The sequence below is a fragment of the Conger conger genome, chromosome 5, assembly GCF_963514075.1.
Source record: "Conger conger chromosome 5, fConCon1.1, whole genome shotgun sequence".
NCBI classification, from domain to species: Eukaryota; Metazoa; Chordata; class Actinopteri; order Anguilliformes; family Congridae; genus Conger; species Conger conger.
Window position 1 is genome coordinate 36,115,233 of NC_083764.1, and position 26,627 is coordinate 36,141,859.

Here is a 26,627-nt window from a genome sequence, read left to right on the forward strand (position 1 = left end):
CTGGATGTTTTTTGTTTTTCGCACCTTTCTGAGACGCTTCTGTGTGGAAAATGCCAGAAGATCAGATCAGCAGTTACAGAAACACTCAACCCAGCCTATCTGGCACCAACAATAATGCCATGGTCGAAATCAGAGATCACATTTCTTCCCTATTCTGATGGTTTATGTGAACATTAACTGAAGCTCCTGACCTGTATCTGCATGATTTTATGCATTGCACTGCTGGCACATGATTGGCTGATTAGATAATCACATGAATATGTAGGCGTGCATACACTCAGTGAACACTTCATTAGGTATTTATTACTTATCTTTTAGTCGTATTGGTCTTCTCCTGCTGTAGCCTGTCCAGTTAGAGGTTTGATGCATTGTGTGTTCAGAGGTGTTCTTCTGCATACCACTGTTGTAATGTGTGGTTATTTGCATTATTGCCTCCTTCCTATCAGCTTTGACCAGTCTGGCCCTTCTCCTCTGGCCTTTTATTAACAAGGCATTTTTGCCCGCATAACTGCTGCTCATTGGATGTTTTTTGTTTTTTGCACCATTCTCTGCAAACTCTAGAGACTGCTGTGCGTGAAAATCCTAGGAGATCAGCCGTTTCTGAGATACTCAATCCACCCGGTCAGGCACCAACAACCGTTCCACAGTCAAAGTCACTTGGATCACATTTCTTCCCCATACAGACATTTGGTCTGTAAAACAGCTGAACCTCGTTTGCATACTTGCCTGCATTTAGTTGCTGCCACATGATTGGCTGATGATATATTTGCATTAACTATCTGGTGTACAGGTCTACCTCATAACGTGGTTGCTGAGTGTGTGTATATTTATATAAATAAATAAATACATAAACACAAGTGCACATTGTCCCGACGGATGGTGAGGAATATGGTGAAGCCATAAAGAACCCATAGATGAGATTGGTTACATCTTGGGGTCACCAAGTTTAAAAAAATAACCATAAAATGACACCTTCATACCAACAAACTCTGCATGATGACAGCCCTTACTGAGTACAATAAACAAAACCAAGCATCTGGAGTTTGCCAGACCTCATTGGAATTATGACTGGAAGAGAGTGCTATGGTCAGATGAGACCACATTTGAATGTTTTGACTGTACTTATCTACATGTTTGGTGTGAAAAGGAGATGCACCTCATACATATTGTCAACATTTTGGATGTTTTGGAGATATTTTGCTGCCAGTGGTCCAGGGGCAAAATGAAATCAGAAAAGTACCAAGAAATTTTGGCAAACAATCTGGTTTTCTGCTAGGAAGCTGTGAAACCTTGGTCATAGGTCACTTAGTCATAGGTCTGCCAGGCAATGACTCCAAACATACATCAAAATTCACACAGAAGTTTGGTTAAGTGAAAATAACATCCATGTTCTGCAACGACCATCTCAGTTTCCAGATTTAAATCCTACTGGCAGGATTGAAATCCCACTCCATCCTACAATCTCACTTAAAACCTGTGGTCTGAACTGAAGACGGGGATCCATAAGCGCAAAACCCAACAATATCAATGATTCTGAAAAGTTCTGCATGGAGGAATGGTTTAAAATCCCTCCCAATGTGTACTCTAAACTTATCGCACCAGGGGTGCGAATAAATGTGAAACTTGGGGAAATATATTTTTTCTTTGAAAATACTTTGGTCGATTCTATTGAAACGTTGGAAAATAAACTATCAATAACAAGTAGTTTTTAGTTTACAGTTTTTTTTGTGTATATTTATCAAAGGTGCCAATAATTATGATGCCCATTGTATGTAAATGCTGGAGCACAGAATTTTGTATGACTAGAATGCATAGTACTGGCACACATTATGGGAACACTGCTTAAAGATATTTAGTATATTGACTTTCATTTGTGCCCTCCTGTTGTTTCTCAGAGCCATTTTTGTGTATAAAAATGTTTTCAAAACAGTTATAATATCTTAAATTACCAAGATAGTTTACAAATTCTGTTTTCTAAAATTCTAGACAAAGAAATGCATGTTGAAGTTGATTAGAACATTTACAACAGTAAGATAAATGAAACTGCTTAATTATGTAGGTATGAACTAATGCATGCAGGAACGTTAATGATTATTACTGAACATTCTGAAATATTTGAAAAAATGTTTTCCATTTGTGTGGACAAAACCTCCTCGATTTCATTTATTAAGATTTCTTTGTAAAGTAAATGTTTCCATTAGAGCTCTGTGGATTACGGGAAAACATTGCATCACCATTTCTGTTCAAGAGGACACACTTCTCAATTTTGCCGACAAGAAGACATGGGTTTAGTACATGACAGTTTTTAACAGATTCAAAAAAGGTGTTTACAGTATGGAATAAAGCAGAGGAAATAACTGGTAGGTAGCAATATTGGGTAATTTATAAATTTGTTGGTATAAAGCATTTATGAAAAGATTTCTAAAACATAGTGATTGGTCACACTTTCTAGGTCTTTATATACAATTTGCACAAGAGGGCATTGAAGAAAATTTTTTTCCTGGATGAAAGTATTAGATATGTCCATTCTTTGTTTTGGAGAAGTACGTGTTTTAAATCTATTGTCCTATTTTCAACCGGTTGAGAATGTTTTGCTCTTAACCACTCTCCTTATCCCTCCCCTATAACTTGTGACCCATAGTTTGCACCACTAGACTGGCAGGCAGGACAATGCAAATATTTAGCTCATGTTAGGTGCACTTAAATTAGACTGCCTTTTAAGGACTATTAGATTATTTCTGGTTAGATTAATTTCATCCAGTTTGCTCTCGTGACGTTATTGATAACATTAGCTAGTTTGCTTTCATAAGGACGCTATAGTTGTGCTTTCATATTAACTTTGTTAGCTAGCTAGCTAGCTTGATTTATTGTTGCCTAAAGAGAACTGGCAAGTGTCACATTCAACCACCATGTTGTTCCTTTAATGAACTAGTAGCAAGTAGTGAATGTGCATTTTATCAACTGTGTGGTCAATTTCATATATGTCACATCTAGTAAAAGATGCCATTGTTGCATGTAGTAGAGTTTCAGTGTTGCCTTTAACCATTTTAAATGGCTGGATGTGTGTACATGTATGCATATTATCTTAGAAACATCTGTGTTATGCATTTTGAGTTACTTTTTCTAATAGCATTTTGAAAGTGCTTAATCATTGGCAGGCATTTCAGAAAATAAATTCATAGGTGTATTATGGTACAGTTTGATGACAGCCAAGTATTTCACATTCACAAATTAAATTACAACTTGCTTCAAATGTGAAAATGAGGTAGAATAAATTGGTACCTGTACTTTGCACATCTTTGTACACCAATCATTTTCAGCTGTGAACACTTTTGCTCTTGTACTGCAAACGCTGAAAGAAAAATCCAAGATCCTTGCCCCTTCAGTCAAGAAAAAAGCTTATAGTATTTGTATGAATTGTATAATTTATTGAAATATATTTAAATATTTTTATCTCAACACCCAGTTGATAATGTATGTCAAACAATTTCATTTATTGTTAATATACTTCTTTTTTTCTTTTCTTTTTTTACAGTATTTACATATTGCACGTGAGCCAGAATATTTATACATTAAATGTACAAAGAAGCAAATGACAATACCTGGAATATATAAATGCACTATATACCACACTCAACTGAGTCTCACAGAAATGCTGTTTATGTTTCCCAGCAAGTAAACTGTAACCAGCACTTCTATATAATCTATTGTATTGTCTCAGCTTGAAAAGAAAAAAGGCAAGAAAATTGTCATGCAATTAATAATTTAATCAAAGTTTTCCCAGCATTTATGAATGTGTGACTGTAGTTATCCAAGAAAGCCTTTTCTCAAGTAACAGCCAGTGCTGAGAAGAAACAAATGTAAATTTAAAAAATACAACCGGGAAAGGCATGTCAAACATTAACTTAACAGTTGCTTTAAAAAATCCCTTTTTCTTTTTTCTGAAAAATAAGACCTAGATTATTTTTGGCAGCAGGACAGAAACCCATTTAGTCATGTTTTATTGTTTTAAAACTATATCTACACATGTACCATTTTATTATCAAGCTATCCTTGTCAAGACGTGTAGTGACAAAATACCAAGTCTATGGAAGTAAATCTTTCCTTTCGTAAAAATAAATCTTTGTTCACAATGGCGTATGACGGGTGTTATAAATCATTTGTTCTCTGGTTCTCCAAGGCACTTTTTCTTGGTTCTTCAATGTATCTGGTTATGCTGAAATATACAAGAAGTTTAATTTAGTGCACTATGTACTTAGCTGAGGTTATAATTATTTCCTTATAAAGTACATTCTAAGCATAATAGATATGACACTGCGTAGAGTGTTTAACTCTGTTGAGTGCAGGAATTGTCACAATTACAATGGGACTGATTATAGACATTTAATTCACTCCACCTTAACATAATATCATTTTTTTTACAATAGGAGACCTGCCAAGTATATATAAAAAAAAATTCTACGAGTTGCATTTCACTAAAATATAGTTTATACCAATTAGTAGCTCAGAAACAAGAATATCCTATATAACTGCAATAATAATAATAATAATAATAATAATAATAATAACAATAATTAAATGTAACGTATAATATAATAATACATATGATATTATTATTATTATGGTTATTATCAAAAAGTAGTTCACAATCAATACAGTGATACAAATTGTTTTAAAAATCCAGCAATTAACTATACAAAGTCTGTTTCTTACCTGCTTAAGCTAACCTTCTGTACATCTTGGACTCCCAGCTAACCTTATGAGAAGTCTGGCACATCGTTTGTAGTCTGAAAAGAAAGGACCGTTCACTGAATTATATTGTTTACCCCCCTCCCACACACTCAGATTACATGAAATACACACAGTAGTATCTTCAATTGCACTCCAAAAATAATAGCTTGACAGTAATTTCCGATATTTACAAAAGTGATATTACTGGAGCAACACAATAAAATTAAGAAATGCTACAAAAGTTATTTTGCCATACACAAGGAGACACGTCTTTTTTTAAATGCCCAAGCCAACCCAGAAAAAAGTAATGATGAATTATGACATACTGCATTTCTTAACTGGTTAATATTGTCTAATGCAGGGTCACAGCACTTACAGGCTGGTATTGTGCAGTCCCTGGTGTTGTGGTATAGTCTGTAAACATGTTTCCTGCACTTTGGACTGAAGTGCAGAGGACCTATAAGGAAGGGAAAGAACGTGAATGGATGCTTCTCTCTCTCTCTGCCAGATCACCCACTCCAACCACACGCACGCACGCACACACACACACACACACACACAATGCAATTGCATATAGACCTACCTGTGAAGTGTTTTAAAAACTTTTCCTTCTTTCTTAGATCTCTTGGGAAGATCTCTGAAAAAACAAACATGGATATTTCTTGGTTTGTTTGATTGACACAGGTCGATATAAGCTGGCTCACATCTGCTAAAGTTTGGCATTCCCATTGAATAATGCAAGCTTTGTGTGGATTTTGACAAGAATTGCAGTTTAAATGGTTTCCCTGCCAAGGTTACAGCTAAAGCAGCATCATAACTTTCTGAGAAGTTATACAACCATCCCTTGGAACAATTCCCTTGGAATAGTTGCGGCCAGCTGCTGATAGTGTGCTCACCAAGAATTTGATCCTCATTATATGACTTGTAATCGTGCACTTCCTTTGGATCGATTGAGTAATCTTCTGTTTTTGAAGTATGCTGCAGTATGCATCCGCTCCTTCCCCGATGCTCTCTTGCATGTCTGACGATGTCCATGATCCGATCAAAAAGGCTTTTGCCTTCCCGTGTGTCTGTGGGAACTGTGTTCTTCTTACAGTATCCAGCGGTGCAGATCAACAGTATGAGTCCAATGATAGCAGGGTTTCGCAGTCCACTCATTGCCACTGAAATCTCAGAAAAGCCAGCCTCTGTGCTTTCAATCGTCTCTTATAACCCTGCAAGAATGATTTAAGGCGAAGAGATTAATTGACACCAGACTAAGCCCTCATATCACAAGATATCTTTTATGTGTTGAATAACACTCAAATAACCAAATCTACATTTACACTCATTCCTCATTGGTGGTTTTCGAATTAAGCGTCATTTCAGAATGTCACGCATTTCAGGGAGATAATGCTTGATTTATTTTTTCTTTATTGAGACACCGTAAATTATAGGCTATATCTTATCTTAAAGGTAATCAAGTTGTAAATATAGGTTTGCCAGAGACAGCAAACATTAAGAGTCCCTCTGAACAATTAACTCTGTCGTTTGTGTAGCCTACCGTCGGCTAACTGAAGATAAAACAACATACAATTTGCTTAAATACCGTGTCGACATGCTGTTAGTTCAATGAAAGTGAAAGCTGTACAGTATAATTGCATAAATTATCAAATTACCTGTTCTTTCTTGTTGCAGATGTAGGCTATTTCCTCTCCTCTTTAGCGGTCTTCTTAGTGTTCAATTATTTTATTTGTAATTGTGATTAGAGCTAGGCTATAGAAATTCGGTCTTCATTGCCATATTGCTCCATATATAACCAGGTCCAAGATCTAGCACTACACCATTAAGTAGTGAGAGGCAATTTCTTATATATGTACACTGGATACGCGTGTGGTCATCCTGTGTAATATCGATTTGAAAGTGGGTGGAAAATAATAAAAGTTCACTAGGCAACTTCTGTGTGTAGCTACTGATCGAGTATCAGGTATTTTGTAGCAGCACGCTCACTTTTTATTCTCTGTTGTAGACGTAAGGACCTGTCCCTTGTGGATTACCCCGGAATGTCTTTAATTAGAAACGCGATAAGAACGGTCCCTGCAAAAAAACATTTCCTCGATCACCGTCCCATTCTGCATGGAGCCGAATTATTTTCCGTCAGTCCGTTTAAATTGGAAAAAAACCTCTTTACCAGGAACTTTTTTGTTCCGTTAAACGGGAAGGTCCTGTGTCTGGGCACTACCAGATACTACCAGATGAGGTAAATTCACGTTTATCTGGGATGCTTCAATCGATTCCAATCGTTTCACTTACATATTAGATCAATGGCTGGAAATAGTAAATACAGTTACGAGCAATTATGGAAGGCTAAGTAGGCATTTATCTGTTGGGGCAGGGGAAAAGGAGCTGCAGGACGATTCGCCAATCGGACTGACGAGAAGGACCATGTGAAGACTGGTTTTGTTTGCTTTCACTGTACTCTCCCATTAAGTAAAATATATCTTAACGACCTTAGTCTAAAGTTGCCTTTTATTTCCGATGCCCTCTTATCCTTGCGTCAAGGTAGCCTACACTGTAGGTATATTATTTGTAATTTAGGCTAATAACATAATCTTGAAGATCTGAGGGTGATGCGGTGTCATATTTTTAAAAGGACAGAGGCTGCGTAACCCGCAAATCAACGTAGCAATACCAATTATTAGAACCAGCAAGTTTCTTTTCAGTCCGAGCCTGCTGAAAAAAACATTACAGAATTCCTACTGGTTTGAATGCAATATTTCGTTTTTCAGCTGGTTTATAATGGTGACTAAAGGTCTCTGTTAATCCTATGGTTTTTTCTCTCTGGTTTCTAATGGTCTTTAATGGTAGCCTGAGGGTAGGGGCTATTGGTACATAATGGTTAGTTAGGATACAGTTCTACAGTAATGGAACATTCTTTTGATGGAATGACACCGAAATGAATGTTTTTTTGTTTTTTTTAACATATTTTTATTGAACATTTTAACTTGTTTTTCTATGTAACATGCACATTTTATAGAACATGCCTGTTTCCAGAACCAACAACTTGCTTGGGATGTCAGTAATAAAAAATAGATAAAAGGAATTGGAACAATTAGCTTTAGAAATTCTGGGTAAATGTTGTGCAATGCTTTGCACAATGAAATCTTTAGTAATATGCAGAATTGAATAAGATTATTTGTTGTTTTTGAAGAAACACAGTTGACATTAATTTGTTTTTATTTATTTGAAAGAATTACAAATATTTTTTCTCAATCTGTTTTGATACCATATTCAGTTGCATAACTATAAGTACAAATGTACGGCAACAATATGATTTTAAAAAACCATGTCTGTTTACACAAACCACATGCAAAACAGTGCTAAAGTTATAGTTATCACCTTCAAGTGCAGAATTTTGAACCTTTCATCTTTTCTTTCATCTTTTCAAAGTTTCATCTTTTTAATGCATATTTCAGAAATTTCAAACATAAGTGTCATCCAGTAAGGAAAGCGACAGATTAAGGTGATCAGCGGCCTTGGGCTACATGCTCTTCACTTTCTTAACCCCTTAAGTCTCAGGGATTTTTTGCATTTATTCCTTTTCAGCCTGCAATTTTCAATCACTATGGTAACAGGATATACCGTTTGAAACCATTAAAACTCACGGTTCTATCTGTATAACCTATTTTAAGATGCCATTGTTTTAGTGACAAGAGTTCCTTATTTTCTAACATGTGGGTGGTAAAACAAGTTTGGGGGGACCTCACCCTCTCTGCATGGAAATCTACATACGACAGGAAATAAGGTAAAATCAGTGTCCATTGCATAATAATTTGTCATACTAAAAATGAGCTAACTAGGTGAACCATTGATAGAATGTCCTTTGTTTAATAAGAATTTCTCTAAGAATTATCATTGTTTGCCGTTTCGCCATTGTATACTTCTAACACAGTACAGAAATGCTATAATCTACATTTTGTATAGGCTCTCTGGAACATAATGAGCCCAAGTACAACCGTCTCTGACCAGTATTTGTAATTTAGTTGCAGAGAAAATGCGTTACCCCCATTCCTGGGTAAGAAAATTCTGTATAGCTTCAGCTCAAAGAACCGACGACAGGCATGTTATTGAATTGATGACTAAAAAGAATTTTAGCTAACGACATTACTTTTCCAACAGTGTATAAATTGTTAGGCTTGCATACAACAACACAAAATATTTTTCCGTGCGAAATTGTAGCATTGTCAATACGCATGCAGATTATGTTGCACTTCAGCAATAACAGGTCTTGAGAAGCCAAGCCAACCCTGCTGCACTAGCCTAGAATAATAAATAGCATGTGGGTATTCAAGAAAAACTTAGATCAATGGACCTCAATGAATATATTAGTATACAAGGTGGTATTATTGTTATGTTTTATGATGATGTATCCAGTCAAAAACAGAAAATCTTTTCAAGGAGAAAAAACTCTCACTGCGTTTGAGCTTCTGTAACTTTGTTTCAGTAATTTTGAAAGAGCAGTTCAGCAGACTGATTGGAAAAATATACTTACTGGGAGCAACGTAGAAGCAGATTGCAAAACGCTTACAACCAAGTTACATAGTTTAGTTGAGGAGTTCACTAGAAAAGTGAAAGGAAAGAAAAAAAACAATCCACTTCCTTGGCTCAATACTGAAATATTTAACCTGATGAAGGAAAGAGACTCTGCATTGAAAAGAGCTCTGAAGACTAAATTAAATAGTGATAGGCAGAGGTTCACCTCATTACATAACAAAGTAACCAAAGCAATCAGAAAGGCCAAAGCCAACTTTTTTATAACAATTATCAATGAGGCAAAGGGTAACACAAAGCTGATCTGGGAACAGATTAAGAATGTAATGGGGATCAACCACAGGCCTAGGAACCAGTTAGAGCTGAAACTGAATGGTAAGCTAATGCAAGACCCAGCACAAATAGCTGTAGCCTTTAATGAATATTTTATTAATTCTGTAGCCGAAATCGCACAGAATTTCCCCTTAACAACAGAAAATATTATTAAGGTTGACGAAAGCAAGCCTTCCTTCAGCATTCAACCCATCTCTGAACTTAAGACTCAAGCAATCATTAATTCTCTTAGAACCTCAACGGCGAAGGATATATATGGTATGGATTCTATAATGCTTAAATCTCTGAAAGAATACATAGTCCCCCCTATCACACAAACTATTAACCTGTCAGTATTACAGGGGACATTCCCAAGTACCTGGAAGACTGCAATTGTATCTCCCATATTCAAGTCAGATGATCCCCAGAACATATGCAACTATCGCCCAATCAGCATTTTACCTGTGATTTCCAAGGTTGCTGAGAAGTGGGTATCAGAGCAGCTTGTTTCTTTCTTAAATAATGGTCCATTTAATCTCCATCCCATGCAGTTTGGCTTCAGGGCCCATCACTCCACTGAAACAGCTAACTGTTTCTTCTTAGAGAAGGTCCGCGCAATGGTCGACAAAGGAGGTGTTGTCGGTGCTGTGTTCTTAGACCTTCACAAAGCTTTCGACACAGTCAACCATAAGGTCCTTATTGCCAAACTTATTGCCAAACTTTAACTTCTCCTCGTTAGCACTCAAATGGATTGAGTCATACCTAACTGGTAGAAGCCAACATGTTTCTGTGAACAACCACCGTTCATCAGCTCTTAACCTATGCACCGGTGTACCTCAAGGATCAATACTTGGCCCGCTTCTGTTTAGCCTATATATTAATGATCTGCCATCTGTCTGCCCTGATGTTGAAACACAATTATATGCAGATGACACTGTAATATATGTGCATGCCAAGACCAAACATCTGGCTGCTGCCAAACTCATCGCAGCTATGGATCAGATCACAAATTGGCTGAACCGTTCATGCCTTCAACTTAACGTAAATAAAACTGTAGGAATGTTTTTCACTAAAAGACAATGTAACACCGTGTCCGATATATCAATCTCAGGTAAAAATATTAGCATTGTGCCACAATTTAAATATCTGGGTATCATTATTGACTCCAATCTGTCATTCAAAGCACACATTAAGAAAGTATGCCAAAGAGTCAAGTTTAGCCTAACTAATTTTAAATACATCAGAAATGTAATGCCTTTTAATGCTGCCAAATTATACATGAACGCCATGATTATGTCACATCTGACATACTGTTTGACAAGTTGGGGACAAACTAACAGCTCGTCACTCAAACCACTAGCAATTCTCTACAAGCAAACCCTTAAAGTCCTGGACCAGAAGCCTAACAGCTCTCATCATTGTATCATCCTAAATAACCGTAAACTTCTGAGCTGGGAAGATGTGATCAAATACAAAAACATCTGCCTGGTCTACAAAGTCTTGCATAACACTGCTCCTCCTCCTCTTAACTCATTCATAATCCAATGTAACAATACCAGTCAGATCACCACACGAGGCGACTTCTTAGTCCCATTTAGGAAAAGTACATTTGGTCAATTATCATTCTCTGTTATAGCAATACAAAACTGGAACTCAATACCTACCTACATAAAAAATATACATACATACTCCACCTTTACAACACACCTTAAAACATGGCTTTGCGATAACTACAACTGCGTACATTAATCTCTGTCAGATGTGACGTGTGTTATGTACACCTCCATCTTTGCTACCCACCTGCATATGTCTGTGTGTGTTTCAATGTCTGGATGCTACTGTGCCTGTATGCTGCTGTGTCTGTATGCTACTATGTCTGTATGCTATTATGTCTGTATGTTGCTGTGTCTATATGTCTGCTATGACTATTTGCTCTTCCCTTGTCCCCTTGTACTGTTTTATCTCATGTACTGCATTGATGTTGCTGCCATTTGTGCTTGCATGTCTTGTCTCCCCGCATGTTTGTGCTTGCTCCAATTGTGCTTGATATGTTTGTATGTCTTGCTCCATTTGTTTGTGCTTGCTGCAACTGTAATTTTATTATTTTTTTAACTAATGTATTTTAGGGAGCCTATTGTCAACTGGCCGGGGACTACAGCTGGAAATTAGTCATGTAGGCTAAAGCTGCTCCATTTACTGTTTACAGTTAATTAATGGGGACTGTCCACGACATTATAAACAAATAAATTCAAATTCAAATTCAAATTAATATTTGGCGTAGTTCTGACTCTTTGAAACCCAGGATTCAGAAGAGACCAGAATTATGCCTGTAGTCAAAAGGGTTAAAGAATAGAAACTATTTAACTTGGGTATGTCATTTCTAAGCTTGTGTCAAGAAAAGAGGCGATACTTAAGGGGTTAATGACAAAAACAAAACAAAGATGTTGCCATAAGTTTAAAGTAAATGTTAATTAAAGAATTGTTGCAATAAAAAGGATTTTCGAAAAGGTCTTGGCACCCTACCCACCCAATTATCACACTATTATCATAAAAAGTTCAGTTAAATTTGGAGTCAAGATGAATATGTTGTGGCACACCCATGTCCTCATGCCAAGCACAGTAATAGCATAGGCTATAGGCATAGGAGGATTGCAGTATTTCTTCTCCTAGCTAAAATAAAGAGTTACAAAGAGGCAGAATAAAAAACTACCTAGGCTATGACATTCATCAAAATGATATTGAAGTCATAAATACAATGTACCATTTTAACAATATTGCAAATCACAGGCTTATAGCCTGATATGAATCTGCACAGAATATGCCCACAATCAAGGTTAGATATAAATAGTTACACTCGGTGAGCACTTTATTTGGTATTTATTAGACTTATTTTTGAGACTGTCCACTTAGAGGTTTGACACATGTTCAGAGATGCTCTTCTGCATACCACTGTTGTAATGCTGAAAAAAGCAAAACCTTTTTTTCTGAAATTAGATGGCATGTGGATATAGGCAAGTCTATTTAAAACTGCAAAAATTGCTTTAGCCACTATTTATTTACATAATCACACAAGGAAGTGAGCAAAGTGGTAGGTGCATTTTTCTTTCCTTTGAATGTTTTTATACTCCTCACACTTGTGGCCTAAGTAATAGCCTATATGAATTGTAAAGTGCAGCAATTATTTTGCTTATTTATCCTTTATCAGTGATTATTCTATTTAACCAAATAGAAGATGCATTGATTATAATGAGATTATAATGAAAATGTATAGCGTATGGATAGCTATTTCAAACTGCTAAAAGCATGCAATAAATATGTTTGCTGTCAGTAAGATTTAAAATAGATGTTTGTCCAGATATTTGACCCTTCCTCCATAGTACATACCAGAGATGGGGAATCGAGTCGCACATACACAGACTCCAGACTCGACTCGGACTCATCCAAAAATGACTTGAGACTCGACTCGGACTCGTCAATAGGAACTCGTGAACAATGTCACAGCCAATGATTTTCAATAATTTCTATGAACGATATTCTTTAGTTAAAACAAACCAAATGTAATTTTACGCGCCACACCGTGCGCCTTTTAGCAACACCCTACACTGCCTTTCTTGAATAGAATGGTTATTTATTTTATGAATAAATAAATGAAATATTCACCATCTTTTTGTGTGCCCCTGATAATACTGCTTCTTCAGTTGTCACACACTTGATGTCATATAAAATCATGTCTTCTACACTTCTGCTTTCTATATCTTCAATTAGCATAAGAATCCTGATGAATTCCTATAACCATACTGTTGTTTCGGCTGCACCATTCTGGAGACTTGAGACTTGACTTGGACTCTAGCTCAGAGATTTGGGACTTGACTCAGACTCTAGCTCAGAGACTTGAGAATTGCCTCAGACTTAGATTTGATGACTTGTGAACATCTCTGTTACATACTCTTCCAAACAAGTAGCGAACTCGAAGTATTTCCAATAAGGGTTTTTATTGGCAGATTGGCAGTTCAAACAAGCAATGGTCAAACACAAGCAAACAAGGATGCCAGAGGTAAACCAGTTTGTAACCGATAATCCAGGCAGAGGCCCGTAACTGGAGCAAACAGACACACCAAGGATAATCAGAATCGTAGTCGATATAACAGGCAAAACTTTGTTATCAGGAAGGCAAACAGGACAGGCAGAAAAGCAAAATGAAATCCAAAAGTAACAAACTGAGTCCAAGCAAAGTCCACACACAGCAAATCAGAAGGATAATCCTGGAATCAGTGGTTGGGGGTCACACAGGCAGAGCGGACCAGATACACAGGCAGAGCAGACCGATCGAAAGCTGGAGAGAATGGCAGGAGCACATTACAATTTTGCACTGAACTAAGGAAACAGACAGGTTGAATAGTAGGGGTGATCCGAATACTCGGACTAGACAAGTACCCGTTATGATTAATGACATTTTCTCGAATATGATTGCTATACGAGCAATTGAATCATTATACGCGATGATCGGAGAACTGGCGTATTTTTTTTATTTATTTGCTGAAGTAGCTGTACATCAGTAAGGAATGTGTAACATTACTGTGGGAAATTAAACCCACCGAACGTTGCACTTCAAAAAAATCTACAAAACCATCCTGGTAACATTGCACAGTGAACCAAGTGTTTATAAAAACTTGATGTCCCTTCAACTCATTTCAGCATGCAAGTTACGGTACACAAAACAGATTTCTTATTTAGAATATCATTTGTCAATTAACGCAAGCAACACTGGCAAGCTGTTTGCTATATTTGTGGATCGCAGATCACAGTTGCTGTCTTTCCCTTGTGCATTGGTAAAAAGAAGAAAAAATACTTCAGCTCCTTATCTCTATTACTGAATTAAAGTTTTCCGTCTCTACCACGGTTTTCTGTGATATACAGTACTGTGCAAAAGTCTTAGGCACCTGTATAACATTCTGTACATACAGTAACAAATAATTCAATAAAAGGTTCTAAATAAACATACGATACATTTTACATTACATTTTAGTAATTTGGCAGAATAGTTAAAAACTATTCTGAAATGAATCATTTCTTGAAATGACTCACTAGGTTCTTTTAAATAATTATTATACCAAAAGTCATCCCTGAGCTGCCGTTTGGAGGAGAGGAGGTAAAACAAGCCTGGGGATATTATGGAATTGTAATGTCAACACACGGATAACAGACAACTGGCAAGTATTCATTAATCATGGAAGTCTATTGGACCTGTTACTTTACTGTAAGTTCTACATTTACATGTTTTTCTTCCTTTTGTGGGCGTTAACCAGGTTGGAAATGTAATAGTGAAAGTCGTAATAGCCTACTGTATGTTAGGTCATAATGCATTTCAAACAACTCTGGCTCATGTTGGCATTATGCTAGCTCTCCATAATAGCCTATATTTATCTTAGAATTTAACATAATAATATTCAATGACAGAGAATATTAAGGCCTTTGAAGTTCAACCAGGGGGAATGGGATTGTGATGATGAAAAAGTAGTTGATATAAATTTAGTTTGTGATAAAGAAAACTAAAGGAACTGAGTGCATAAGCTCAAGGCCATTTGCACTCTAGTGCAGGACCTTTGGTATGTTTAATAAATAAAAATATAAAAATTACTGAGCATATGCAGAATCCAGAATTCAGCAGCTCGTCTGGTCTTCAACCTTCCCAAATACTCACACGTCACCCCCCTGCTTACTTCCCTCCACTGGCTGCCTGTCATGGCTCGCATCAAATTCAAAACATTGGTGCTAGCCTTCCAAGCAGTTAAAGGGTCTTCCCCAGCTTATCTACAAAAAATCATCAGACCCTACACCCCTGCCAGACCTCTTCGTTCAGCTTCCACAGGCCGCTTGGCACCTCCCCCTCTCCGAACCTCCACATCACGCTCACGACTACTGTCTGTTCTGGCTCCACGGTGGTGGAACGAACTCTCCGTTGAGGTCAGAACTGTAGAATCTCTCCCCACCTTCAAGCGCAAGCTGAAGACACACCTCTTCAAGCAGCACCTCTCCCCATCCCTCCCTACCTCCCTGTGAACCTTAATTGTTGTCTCTGTGACTTGCTTTGTGTATCGGTATTCTTAGTTGCCTAGGTAAGCAGTGTTTGGATAGTTAACTTTGGTCACTTTTGCTCTGTTTCTTTGTTTCTTTGTTCTCAAAAAAAAAAAAAAAAAGGGCCCTGGTCCTTATCTTTGTTGTACAGGTAGCAGTTGAAATTGTACTTCCCTCTAGGGTCTTTCGGCGAACTTATCCCTGGTTATGGGTATGCACTTTGTTGTACGTCACTCTGGATAAGAGCGTCTGCCAAAATGCCAATAATGTAATGTAATGCATATGATTAGTATCTGTGTTTATTGTATGCAGCATTTTTTTCTTCATTTTAATAAGGGGTGCCAGTAATTCTGGAGCTGACTGTATACTTCCTGAGAAAAAACAAAACATTGTTTTCTAAATGTTTTACTCTGGCAGAGTCAATTCTGAGGTTGTTCTGTAAATAGTTGGTTTGCTCTCTTGTTCCTCAGCTGTGCCAATTCTAGCCTATATGCCTTTCATCCTGTGACTTCCATGTAGATTGGCTTTCTTCTTATGTTCTTGCCATTCTGACTGTGCTTTTTCCTTTTCCTGCAATTAAAAAAAAAAATCACCTGATTTCAAATAGCAAGGCCCCTGGATGGACTACATAAATGACAGTCAATTCTTTGTAAAGGAGAAAGTCAGAAGTAACCATACAAAGCATTGGGACTGATCAAACAGCTGCTGGATGAAACCCCGCCCACTTCCGGGTTAAGTCACACGCATTTATGAAGATATGGATATAGATAATATAGTTGGATGAAAGGATACAGATACAGATATAGATAGTGCAGTACTCACTCATCCCTATTAAATAGACAAATAACAAGGTAAAAAAACTATCAGGTATGCAAACGAGAATCAAGAAACAAGGAACAAAATAACCAGGAAATAGAACTACGGAAAGCCACAAGGTAAAAAAAGGCAAACGCTGGGGACTGGGAAAAACACAGATCATGACAGGATTCATATCTGGAGACTGAGATACCAAAACAGTTTAATTGTGGTCAGTTACACATAATCATACAGGAAGAAACTGAAGATTTACTTGTTCGTATACACTGTCTCTTTCAAAAGCCTGCTAATACTGAAACCCCTTTTACCTAGTGGTGATTAAAGGTATGGTAGTGCACACTGGAGCTGTACCCAAAATATATTACCATCTCACAACACTTCTGAAGTAAAAAGTATAAAATCAAGGGTGTAATTACTTGTTCCACACTTGGGGTCACTTGAGCTGTAAAAACATGCATGGCCAATCATCAATCAGCTATCCAAGACAACAGTCCTGACAATCATGCTGCAATATAATGTAATGAACTGAATTCTATCAGTCATTGAAACAGAAGCATTATTGAAAAATAGATATTTGGACTTTTGGACCCCTGGATGAATTTTTGATTCTGATTGGATGCTAGGTGGTAATTCAATATAATTGTATATCTGTTCAATCGTTTAACGTTTGGCAGATAGTCCAGGTAAATTCTATCACAGTTCTAAATTCATACACTACTTGCAATTTGCCGCAAGACCCAAAGCCATTAGTGTGACACAAGTAAAAAAAATAAAAATAATTATTGACCACAACTTGTCATCCCAATAAAGATATTTGCTTTTAAGAATTGTGAAATGGCATCTGATATAACTATGAATGGTTTTGTGAAGTACAATAACGTTACATATATATACTGTGTTAATAGCTGTAAGCTCTCTAATGTTTTGCGAGTTTGCTAACATTACTACGTGACATTACTACGTGACATCCTGAAATGGTTGTTTGTTAATGGGGACAACTCTCAATTAGCTATAATCTTTTCCTTTACTGACTAGCTATCATCAGCACAAAATAGAGATGGCTGTATGGCTGTATTGTGTGATGTAAGTTGCAGCTGCAAAACCGGTGTAGAAAATGTAAGGTGGACTAGGAATTACGAACAAGAAGTTGCAAATAAGAAACCAATTTAAGCCTCGTTTAAAGCCTTGAATTTACTAAATTAAAAATAATCAAAACGACTTTACAATAGATGGCTAGCTTCTCTATCTTGAGCAGAACTTAAGCAACACTTATGTAATAAAGCAACATGAACTACTCCAAAGGAAGTCTTTTGCCGAAGCGCAACAGATTTTGTGTGCGTATTGAGAATACTACAGTTTCGTTACACAGGCATATTGTTTTATGCAAGCCTAATTAGCTTGAATGCTTTTTAGTCGTCACTTCAATAACATGCCCGTAGTTGGTTCTTTGATGAGCTGTAGTTATACTGAATTATCTTATATGGATGGGGGTAACACATTTAATCGGCAACAACATTACAGATACTGGCCAGAGACTGTTGTACTCATCATGTTCGAGAGAGCCTATACAAAACGTAGATAATCGAACTTCTATGTACAAGTACTTTTCTAGAAGTATACAACAGTGAAACGGACAAGAGTTAGCACAGTTTTAGAATGAGAAACTATTATGCATTTGGACCACCGGACACTTGTCATGAAAAGGACACTGACATTACCTTATTTCTTGAAGTATGTGGATTTTCAAAATGCAGAGAAGGTGAGGTCCCCCCATACTTGTTTTACCACACACATGTTACAATATAAGGAACAATGGCATCTTAAAATGGGTTATACAGATAGAACAGTGAATTGTCACGCTTTCAAACTGTATATCCTGTTACCATAGTGATTGAAAATGACACAATGAAAATAGGAATGAATGCAAAAAAAAATGTCCAGTGAGACTTAAGGGGTTAAATGCAAATAGCTTTATTGGTATCACAACGTTTTGGTTAATAAAAAAAACCTTTTAACCTTTAAGCAAACCGCCAGCACCGCATGAATTTAGAACGGTGATTAGACTTGACCTGAATTGAGTGTCTTCAAGCAACTCCGCTTCCTTGATTTAACCTTTGGTTAAAATCACTATTGCCAAACATATTGCTGTCTCAGGGCAGGGAACGTCAGCATATGTTGAAGCCTAATATATGTGCCAGACACACATGCACACACACACACTTGTACACTATATAAATCCTTTCCCCCATGTAAAACACATATGGTTACTATTACAATTTGGAAGACAGTACTCTGGAAGTCACTACTACAATTGAGTTAATGTGTTTCATGTGTGTGTCAGTGTCCTTGGTTAACTTGTCTATGAACTTGACAATGCCAAGTTAACCCCCAGCATGTGTTTATTAGCATGAATAGCTGGGCACATCCTAGCTGAGTCACAATAAAAGAAACAAAGTATCAAAAACACAGTAAATGCTGGAATTTATAAAAAGTTAAAATATTCAAGATGAGATAAAAGGAGCACTGTCACGCTTGTTTCAGTTGAGATTATTTGGATTAAATGCTTAAATTCAGTGTGTAGGCATTTTTCAAATCACCACTAGTGTAGCTATTTCCTAAATATGGGGCAAAACTTCTAAGGGCAAACACGTCCAGTGACGTCACTGGACGTGTTTGGCTTGAATCTCCAATCTGTGTTTCCCAGAAGGTAAAGGGCTCTCAGTCTCCACCCATGAATGTAGAGACAGACAGTGGATGATGAGACAGTCAAACCTAACAGAGAGCAAATAAGTGGGAACAGAAATTGGTGTCAGTGTGGGAACTGTGAACCCATGCATACCAAGATGGAGAGCCTTTGCCGCCACGAATGGGATCGAGGGCAACGGCTGGGAACTGTGAACCCATGCATACCAAGATGGAGAGCCTTCGCTGCCAAGAATGGGATCGAGGGCAACGGCTGTTGGCAGAAACCGAACATGGATCACTCCCAATAATAACTTCCAGGGTGTCTCGGTGGCGCAGCCTGTAGAGCACTGACCGCATGCTCGTTGCGAGCCGCGATGTCGACGGTTCGAATCCGACCGTCCGACAATTTGTCGCACGTCTTCCCCTCTCTCGCTCCCATTCTTCCTGTCTCTCTATACTATACTGTCCAATAAAAAGGCCTAAAAAATATATATATTTTTTTTTTTTAAATAATAACTTCCAACCCTTGCTACATCATTCAGTACTTACCAACTTCTTCTGCAGCAATAGGAGGATTCATTGGAAGATGTATCCACAGCCAAGGGGTCCAGGAGGGCAACTAAGCGACTAGTAAGTAAATATCTAGCAACAAGCTGTATCAAAATCTTGGTTGTGGATACTGTAAATCTGTAAATTCTGGTTCAAAACTCTAAGGTTGTATGTCTTCATCAAAACTGTCTGCTGTTTCGCTCAGGCTAGCTAAATTAGGTAGATATTTGTAAGCTAACATTACTGTATTTTCATGGGAGTGTCATGTGATTGCCTGGATGGGTGGCCACCCATAAACCAGTCACTTTAAGTTTGAGCACCCGTTACCTTCTAGGAAACACAGGCTGGAGATTCAAGCCTTGCATTGAGAAGTTTTTCCCGATATTGAGGAAACAGTGACACTGGTGATGATTTAAAAAATGCCTACACACAGAATTTACGCATTTCATCCAAATAATCTCAACTGAAATAAGCGTGACAGCGCTCCTTTAAGAATGCACTATACAGGATAATAATGGGCTCAGTCCTCGGTCCCCTCCTCTTCTCTATCTACACTAGATACATGGCCCTGTTATATCTGCTCATGATATGTCATACCACTGTTTTGCTGATGAGACCCAACTCGTTCTCTCCGTTCCCCTATCTGATACACAGGTCTCTACCCGCATTTCAGCCTGCCTGAGAGACATCCAGAGCTGGATTGAAAACCACCATCTAAAGCTCAATCTAGGTAGGGCAGAGCTAATCTTCATCTCTGCTCTAACTTTTCCCATCTGTAATTTTTCCAATTCACTTGAGGACACCACAGTGACCTCATCCCCCAGTGCAAGGAACCTCGGAGTGGTGATGGACAACAGGCTGTCCCTGTCTGAGGACAATGCAGCAGTGACCCAGGCATGCAGGTTCTTCCTGTAATCATCCAGATAATCCTTCCCTTCCTCATGACCTACTCCACTCAGCTTCTCATTCAACCAATGGTCCTGTCCCGCCTGAACTACTGCAATTTTCTGCTGGCTGGCCATCTGGCATCTGCCATCAGACCTGAGACGGCTTGGAGAAGGCATGTCGTTCTCAGGGTCGCAAGACATCTAAAAGCTAATTAGACCCTACATACCTGCCAGACCTCTCCATTTTGCTACATCTGGACCCCTAGCACCTCCCCCTTGTCACCCCTGCACTTCTCGGTCACGACTGCTGTCTGTTCTGGCCCCACGGTGCCAGAACACCCCAAAGGTGCAGGCTGCACCTGCACCTTTCCCTCCCTACCTCACTGTTATAATTAGCCATGCATGCTATGTTTATACTATAGGTAATAATTGCTTTTGTGTTGAATTATTTTAGTATTCAGGGTATTCTAGCTGCCAACTGTGGCTTGGAAACCTGATTATTGTTAAAGTTTTATCTCCATGATTACTCTAGGACTTGGAAACATACTTCCCTCTAGGGTCTTCAGCACACTTGTCCCTGGTTCTGATTTGGACTTCATTGTACATCGTTCTGGATAAGAGTATATGGGAAATTACTAAAATGTAATGTAATGTAATGTAATGTCATGGAAACAACGACTCTGTTCATGAAGAAACTGCATATAGATGTTGAGGCCCTTATCAGACATAACAACATAGAACAACATACAGCTAAGCATAGGCAAAACCAAAGAGATTGTCCTGGACTTTCACAAAAACAAGCACAAACTTCAGCCACAGCAGATAAATGGGCAATTGTTTGAAAGGGTGGAGAGCTTCAAATTCTTAAGTACAATAATGATTGCTATAATAATTGTCATCAGAGCCTCTACTGTTTGCTCCGGGTTGCTGAGGAGGCTATGATGTACTTCTGCTGGGCAGTAGAAGAACATCATGATGTTCTCAATCACTGGGATAGGAACACATCAGCACAGGACCGGAGTCCACACTGCTGTCAGGTTATTTGGCTGCAACCTCCCTTCTCTGTCCTATATTTTCCATTCTTAAATCAATCTCAAGGCCCTCAGATTGTCCTTTGACCCCTCTCACCTGGCAACTTACTGTATTTATTTGACCTGCTTAATCGGAGAGGAGATGAAGGTCCATTGGTGCAAAAACTAGATTCAAAAATAGCACTTACCCTGTAGCACTCTGAACACTGAACTCTTAACAAGCCTGTGGCAGCCTGTAGCCTACTGGCTAAGGTACATATCTGGGACCCAAAAGGTTTGTGGTTGAAGCCCCAGTGTGGCCACAATAATATCTGCATAGCTTTTGGCCCCTTGAGCAAGGCTCTTAACCCCCCATTTCTCCAAGAGAGATTGTTCCCTAATCAACTGAGATTGAGTCTAATCAACTGTTTTTGGGTAAAAGCATCAGCTAAATACCAAATTATCAAGTGGCAAGAAAAAGTAAGTGAACCCTTTAGAATTACCTACATTTATGTATAAATTTGTCTTAAAATATGGTCTGATCTTACAGTTACAGTAATGAATAAACACAATCTTTAAAGGTACAATTGGTAATGTCAGACTCCTAACGGTCAAGAGAGGAATTGTAGCAACAAACACCCTCAAACCACAACATGCACTGTTTTGGAAAGTTGACAGTGACAAAGGCGACAGAGCCTGCCGTCATTTTGTAGTGTTCTAGTCAGGAAATGTTCGCCGAACAGGTGACTTCATGAAATGTTACTGCACAACGCTATTTATGTTTTGTTTTTTTGAAGTTTTCACTTTAGCTCAACTATATTATGAACAAGCAACTTATTTGGCTATGGAACTTGCTGGCTATATACCTAAGATATGATAGTGTACCACAAACGATACAACTGCAACTTAGAGTTTGAGACAAATAAAGGTTTAGCTAAACACGCATGAAGTAAAGAGATAAAAGGAATGTGTAGCTGCCCAAATTGCACTCCAGACAAATGATTACTGAAACACTGTATACTATTGCTTATTATCCAAGCAAAGAATACATATCTAGTTATAAAACAATACCAGTTCATTATCGTTAGCAACAAGCAAATGAGCTATTAGTTAGCTTGCCAAATTTACAAATATCCACCTGCGACACAACAAGTTAGAGCTTAGGCTACACCATTTAATTGACAAACACACTCAACAAGCGCCAAAATGTGCCGTCAAACAAACCATGTAGACATGTGACACTGCACTGTTGCAGCAGTGCCAGACATAACACAACGCTCGCTACTATGTTCGTATTGCCTGTTATTTGTAAATTTGTCACGCTAACTATGGCTAATTTGATTGTTGCTACCGATAGTGAGCTGGTATTGTTTTATAAATAGATATGCAGTCTTCGCTTGGATAATAAGCAATAGTATGCAGAGTTTCAGTGATAGCTTGTCTGGAGTGCAATTTGGGCAGCTGCACGCGAACAGTCAGAATAAGCCCCCACGCCATTGGCTGTGGCAATTAGAACCATTTTTCAACTTGAGCTTGAGTTATTGTACAGCTGTGCAATGTTTTGTTACAGAGTGACGGCCCTTCAACTGTATACTTTGAAACCAGAATTTAAGGACTATAAACACAGGCAGAGGATGAGTCAACATGACAGTGAGCCTTTTTCAACAATAGAGTGGATTTACCATGTTCTTGTAACAATGTTTTAACACAAAAACCTTCCCTATTGTCCTTTTAACTAATGACACAGAAATGATTGTATTGTTTTCACATTCTCAGTATATTGGAAAAAGTGTGGGAACCCCTAGGCTAATGACTTCAACAAAAGCTTATTGGAGTCAGGAGTTAGCAAACATGAAGTCCAATCAATTAAATTAGATTGGAGGTGTGGGTTAATGATACTTTCTCTCATAAAAAGCACTCTAACATTTTGTTTTAGTATTGAATCTTGAATCAAACAGAGAGCTTGCTGAATAATGAGTGCAGAGTTTTTAATTGTTGTTGTCCTTGGATCTGATGCATGTATTTGGGATTACCTGGCACACAGCCATGTTGGCCAAGGATACAGAATATGGTCCTACCCTTTCCATGACATGTTACAGCTGCCCTATGAAAGTGTGTCCCTTGAGGAAGTAAATGCCTCATGCATGCTGGGAAAAAGAACAGGTCATGCAGTGCTTACAGTTAAATCACAAAGCTAAAATTATCCTGATCAATCATGCCCCCTCCCCTCAGCCCAGTCCATATCATTATCATTAATGAGGATTAAATCACTAAATTCCCATGTCCACATTCCTCTGCATTTGTAAACATAAACACTTGTTTGGAGAACCAGGACTTATCTTTGTTTCTGAACAAAGTACACTTAAATAGCCTCTTAATATCTTTCTCAGTAAATATTTTGGGTAAATATTTTATTAAAGAATACTGATGGGAATTTGTTACATTTTAATCACACAAGTACACAGATGCTGTTTGTATGTCTGTTGTCTGGCCACAAAGAACAGCCATACAGCAATAGAGTGGACTTTGTGGATTCTTTGTAATCATTCTGTTGGTGGTCCCTAGGCTGGGTGTGTACCCCTGCTTTTTTGACAATCTCACAATTCTTAAATCTATTTATAATGACAAAGAACATATGGGAGATATTTTCATATAGTTAACTTTTCTGTGTTGGGGAAGTAAAATTACCATTAGAATGCATCAAGCTCATACATTTGCCCGACTGTTTTGAATTGAAAGGAATTTCTGAAAAGCCATTGCATAGCTGCCATTGGCCCTCCTTAAAACTGTTGTTCCACATTGAACCATGATGACCACTGATTATTCCTCCCCACTGATGTAACAACATTTAGTATGTGTTGAATTAGAGTATAGGACTGTGTGTATTGTATTACTCTGTTGATTTATTTTATTTTCATGTTTATACATCAAAGAACGGAAAATGCAGGACATAGAAAATGAGGCAAAATATATAAAATATTGTTATGTGAACTGTTGACTGACCAAAAATATGTTTTGGGATTGCTTTGATTTTCTTTCTGCAGTTCCTCTTCCCACAATGTAATGTAATGTAATGTTCCTTAGGAACAGTACTGCCAAAGCACAAGTAAGCATGCCAGTGTCACCGAGAGCAGGCACACTTGTCTGGACATAAATGAAACCTAACAAATCTGTGGTATCTGTTTTAACAATTAGTTACATAGCCATAAATAAAATAGGTGTCCAAATGAAACTGTCTGAATATAGTAGTATATAGTATATAGTAATTCTAACACATGCCTTCATCTATAAACAAAAAGCCTGTCCACATGACACATTTAGTCTTTCCATGTCAATGAATGCTTAATAGAAAATAAAAATCAAGATTATAATTTTTTATTAGGAACAATCATATTTTGACTTAATTATGATTTAAGATTTCTGAATCAATCATTACACCATGTTTTGAAAGGTGAACTACCTTGACATGTAAGTCACAAATGCATACAATTCAACTGATATTAACTGACATTCTCTGGAGAGTTAATCAAGTTGATTTTAGTATGAAAACTAATGCCAGGGAATACATCAAATCAATTAAGCAAATGCAAGGGTGATCTATAGATGCTTACTAATCTTATTGAGTCGCCTTCTAAAGATGTTTCTAATTCTAAGCTGTTTGTAGATAGCAGGTCTCTGCCAGAGACTAGCAAGCATATTTTTTTTGAGCTCATGACAAAATATTTTGCTCTCTTTGCTGATGGTGGTTGGGACTTGATTTTCATGGAATAGCTTCTGTAAGCCCCCGGAGGACCACAAATTTTAAATGGAAATTACATCATAGAACAGAAAGCCACAAGAGCACAGATTCTTGGCAGGTGTTAAGACAGTCAATCTTAGTACTGTTTTGTGAAGCTCATTATTGTAAGATTACATGGCAGATACATTTCTATCACGAGACAGTTCTTAGAAAGTGATCCTATCTGATGTTTCTTTGTGCTGCTGTTTATTAGTCAATTTAATTTGTCCTCATGGTCAGTTAAATTATTTAACATGAATATTAAAGCAAAATTACTTATTCTATTGAAAATATTTTTTACAGTGAGGTCTATAAATATTTGGACAATGGTATAATAATTATGATTCAATGAATTCCAACAAAGTTTAAAATAAAAAATGTATTTCCCCAAAAAAACAGATTTAAATTGTAAAGGTGACATTGTCAAAGGTGACAGCCATGAATCTTTTCCTATCATTTGCGATAACCTAAGAAGAACACGTTGAGGGATTTCCTTAGGTCCAGTTGTACCAAGGGTAAAGTCCAAACTAGAGGCTTAGTTAGCTAGTAGTTACTTCCAACATCAGCTAATACATTTTGTGGCACCATGATTACTTAGGTTGCATCCTAACTGCTGGGTTGGATGCAAAGTCATTACTAAAATGAGTGGATTATCAATAATCAAAATGTTCTCTCCTCATAATTAAGTTACTGATTGCTACTTGGCATAGCTAGTCTGCTAGATCGCCACTGAAATATCATATCCATTAATGAAACCTCAACTTCATTACGAGTTGCAAAATTGAATCTGAAAAATTATGCTGTGCACAGAAAAAAAAAAAGTTTTACCAATAGTGAGTGACTGTATGATTACACATGCTGAGTGTAGGTGTAGGCTATTAGTCCATTGTTAGCCTATTCTCACTTATTCTCTCAGAGTCCAAGCAGGCTGTCATATGCCTTGTACTCAAAAGTTGCTTCTGTCTAGCCACTCTTCCATAAAGGCCTGATTGATGGAGTACTGCTGAGATGGTCATCCTTCAAGCAGGTTCCGACTTCCGAAGCTCTGTTACCATGACCAAGGCCCTTCTTGGACCAGATGGCCAACTCTCGGAAGAGTTTTGGAGGTTCCGCACCAGGAGGAAACTGCACCAGGCCCACACATCGGGGGGCCCATGGGAGCTCACATTTACAACATATTTAATGGAAAACAATTGCTGTAACTGCTGTGATGTACCATGCAAAGTCAACAAAAAAGTGTACATATATATAACC

At 37.7% G+C, this 26,627-nt stretch overlaps 1 protein-coding gene across 1 annotated transcript; it reads right to left on the bottom strand.

Annotated features, from left to right (window-relative positions):
• Positions 1 to 3,984: 3,984 nt before the first annotated feature.
• On the bottom strand, positions 3,985 to 6,679 carry LOC133129801 (ALK and LTK ligand 2b-like). The gene is made up of 6 exons (XM_061244111.1): positions 6,390 to 6,679; positions 5,628 to 5,945; positions 5,315 to 5,368; positions 5,108 to 5,188; positions 4,714 to 4,787; positions 3,985 to 4,216 (listed from the first exon to the last, which is right to left on the bottom strand). Exons 2-5 carry the CDS (start codon positions 5,887 to 5,889, stop codon positions 4,723 to 4,725), a joined length of 462 nt encoding a protein of 153 aa, XP_061100095.1. The 5' UTR covers positions 5,890 to 5,945; positions 6,390 to 6,679; the 3' UTR covers positions 3,985 to 4,216; positions 4,714 to 4,722.
• Positions 6,680 to 26,627: the final 19,948 nt, after the last annotated feature.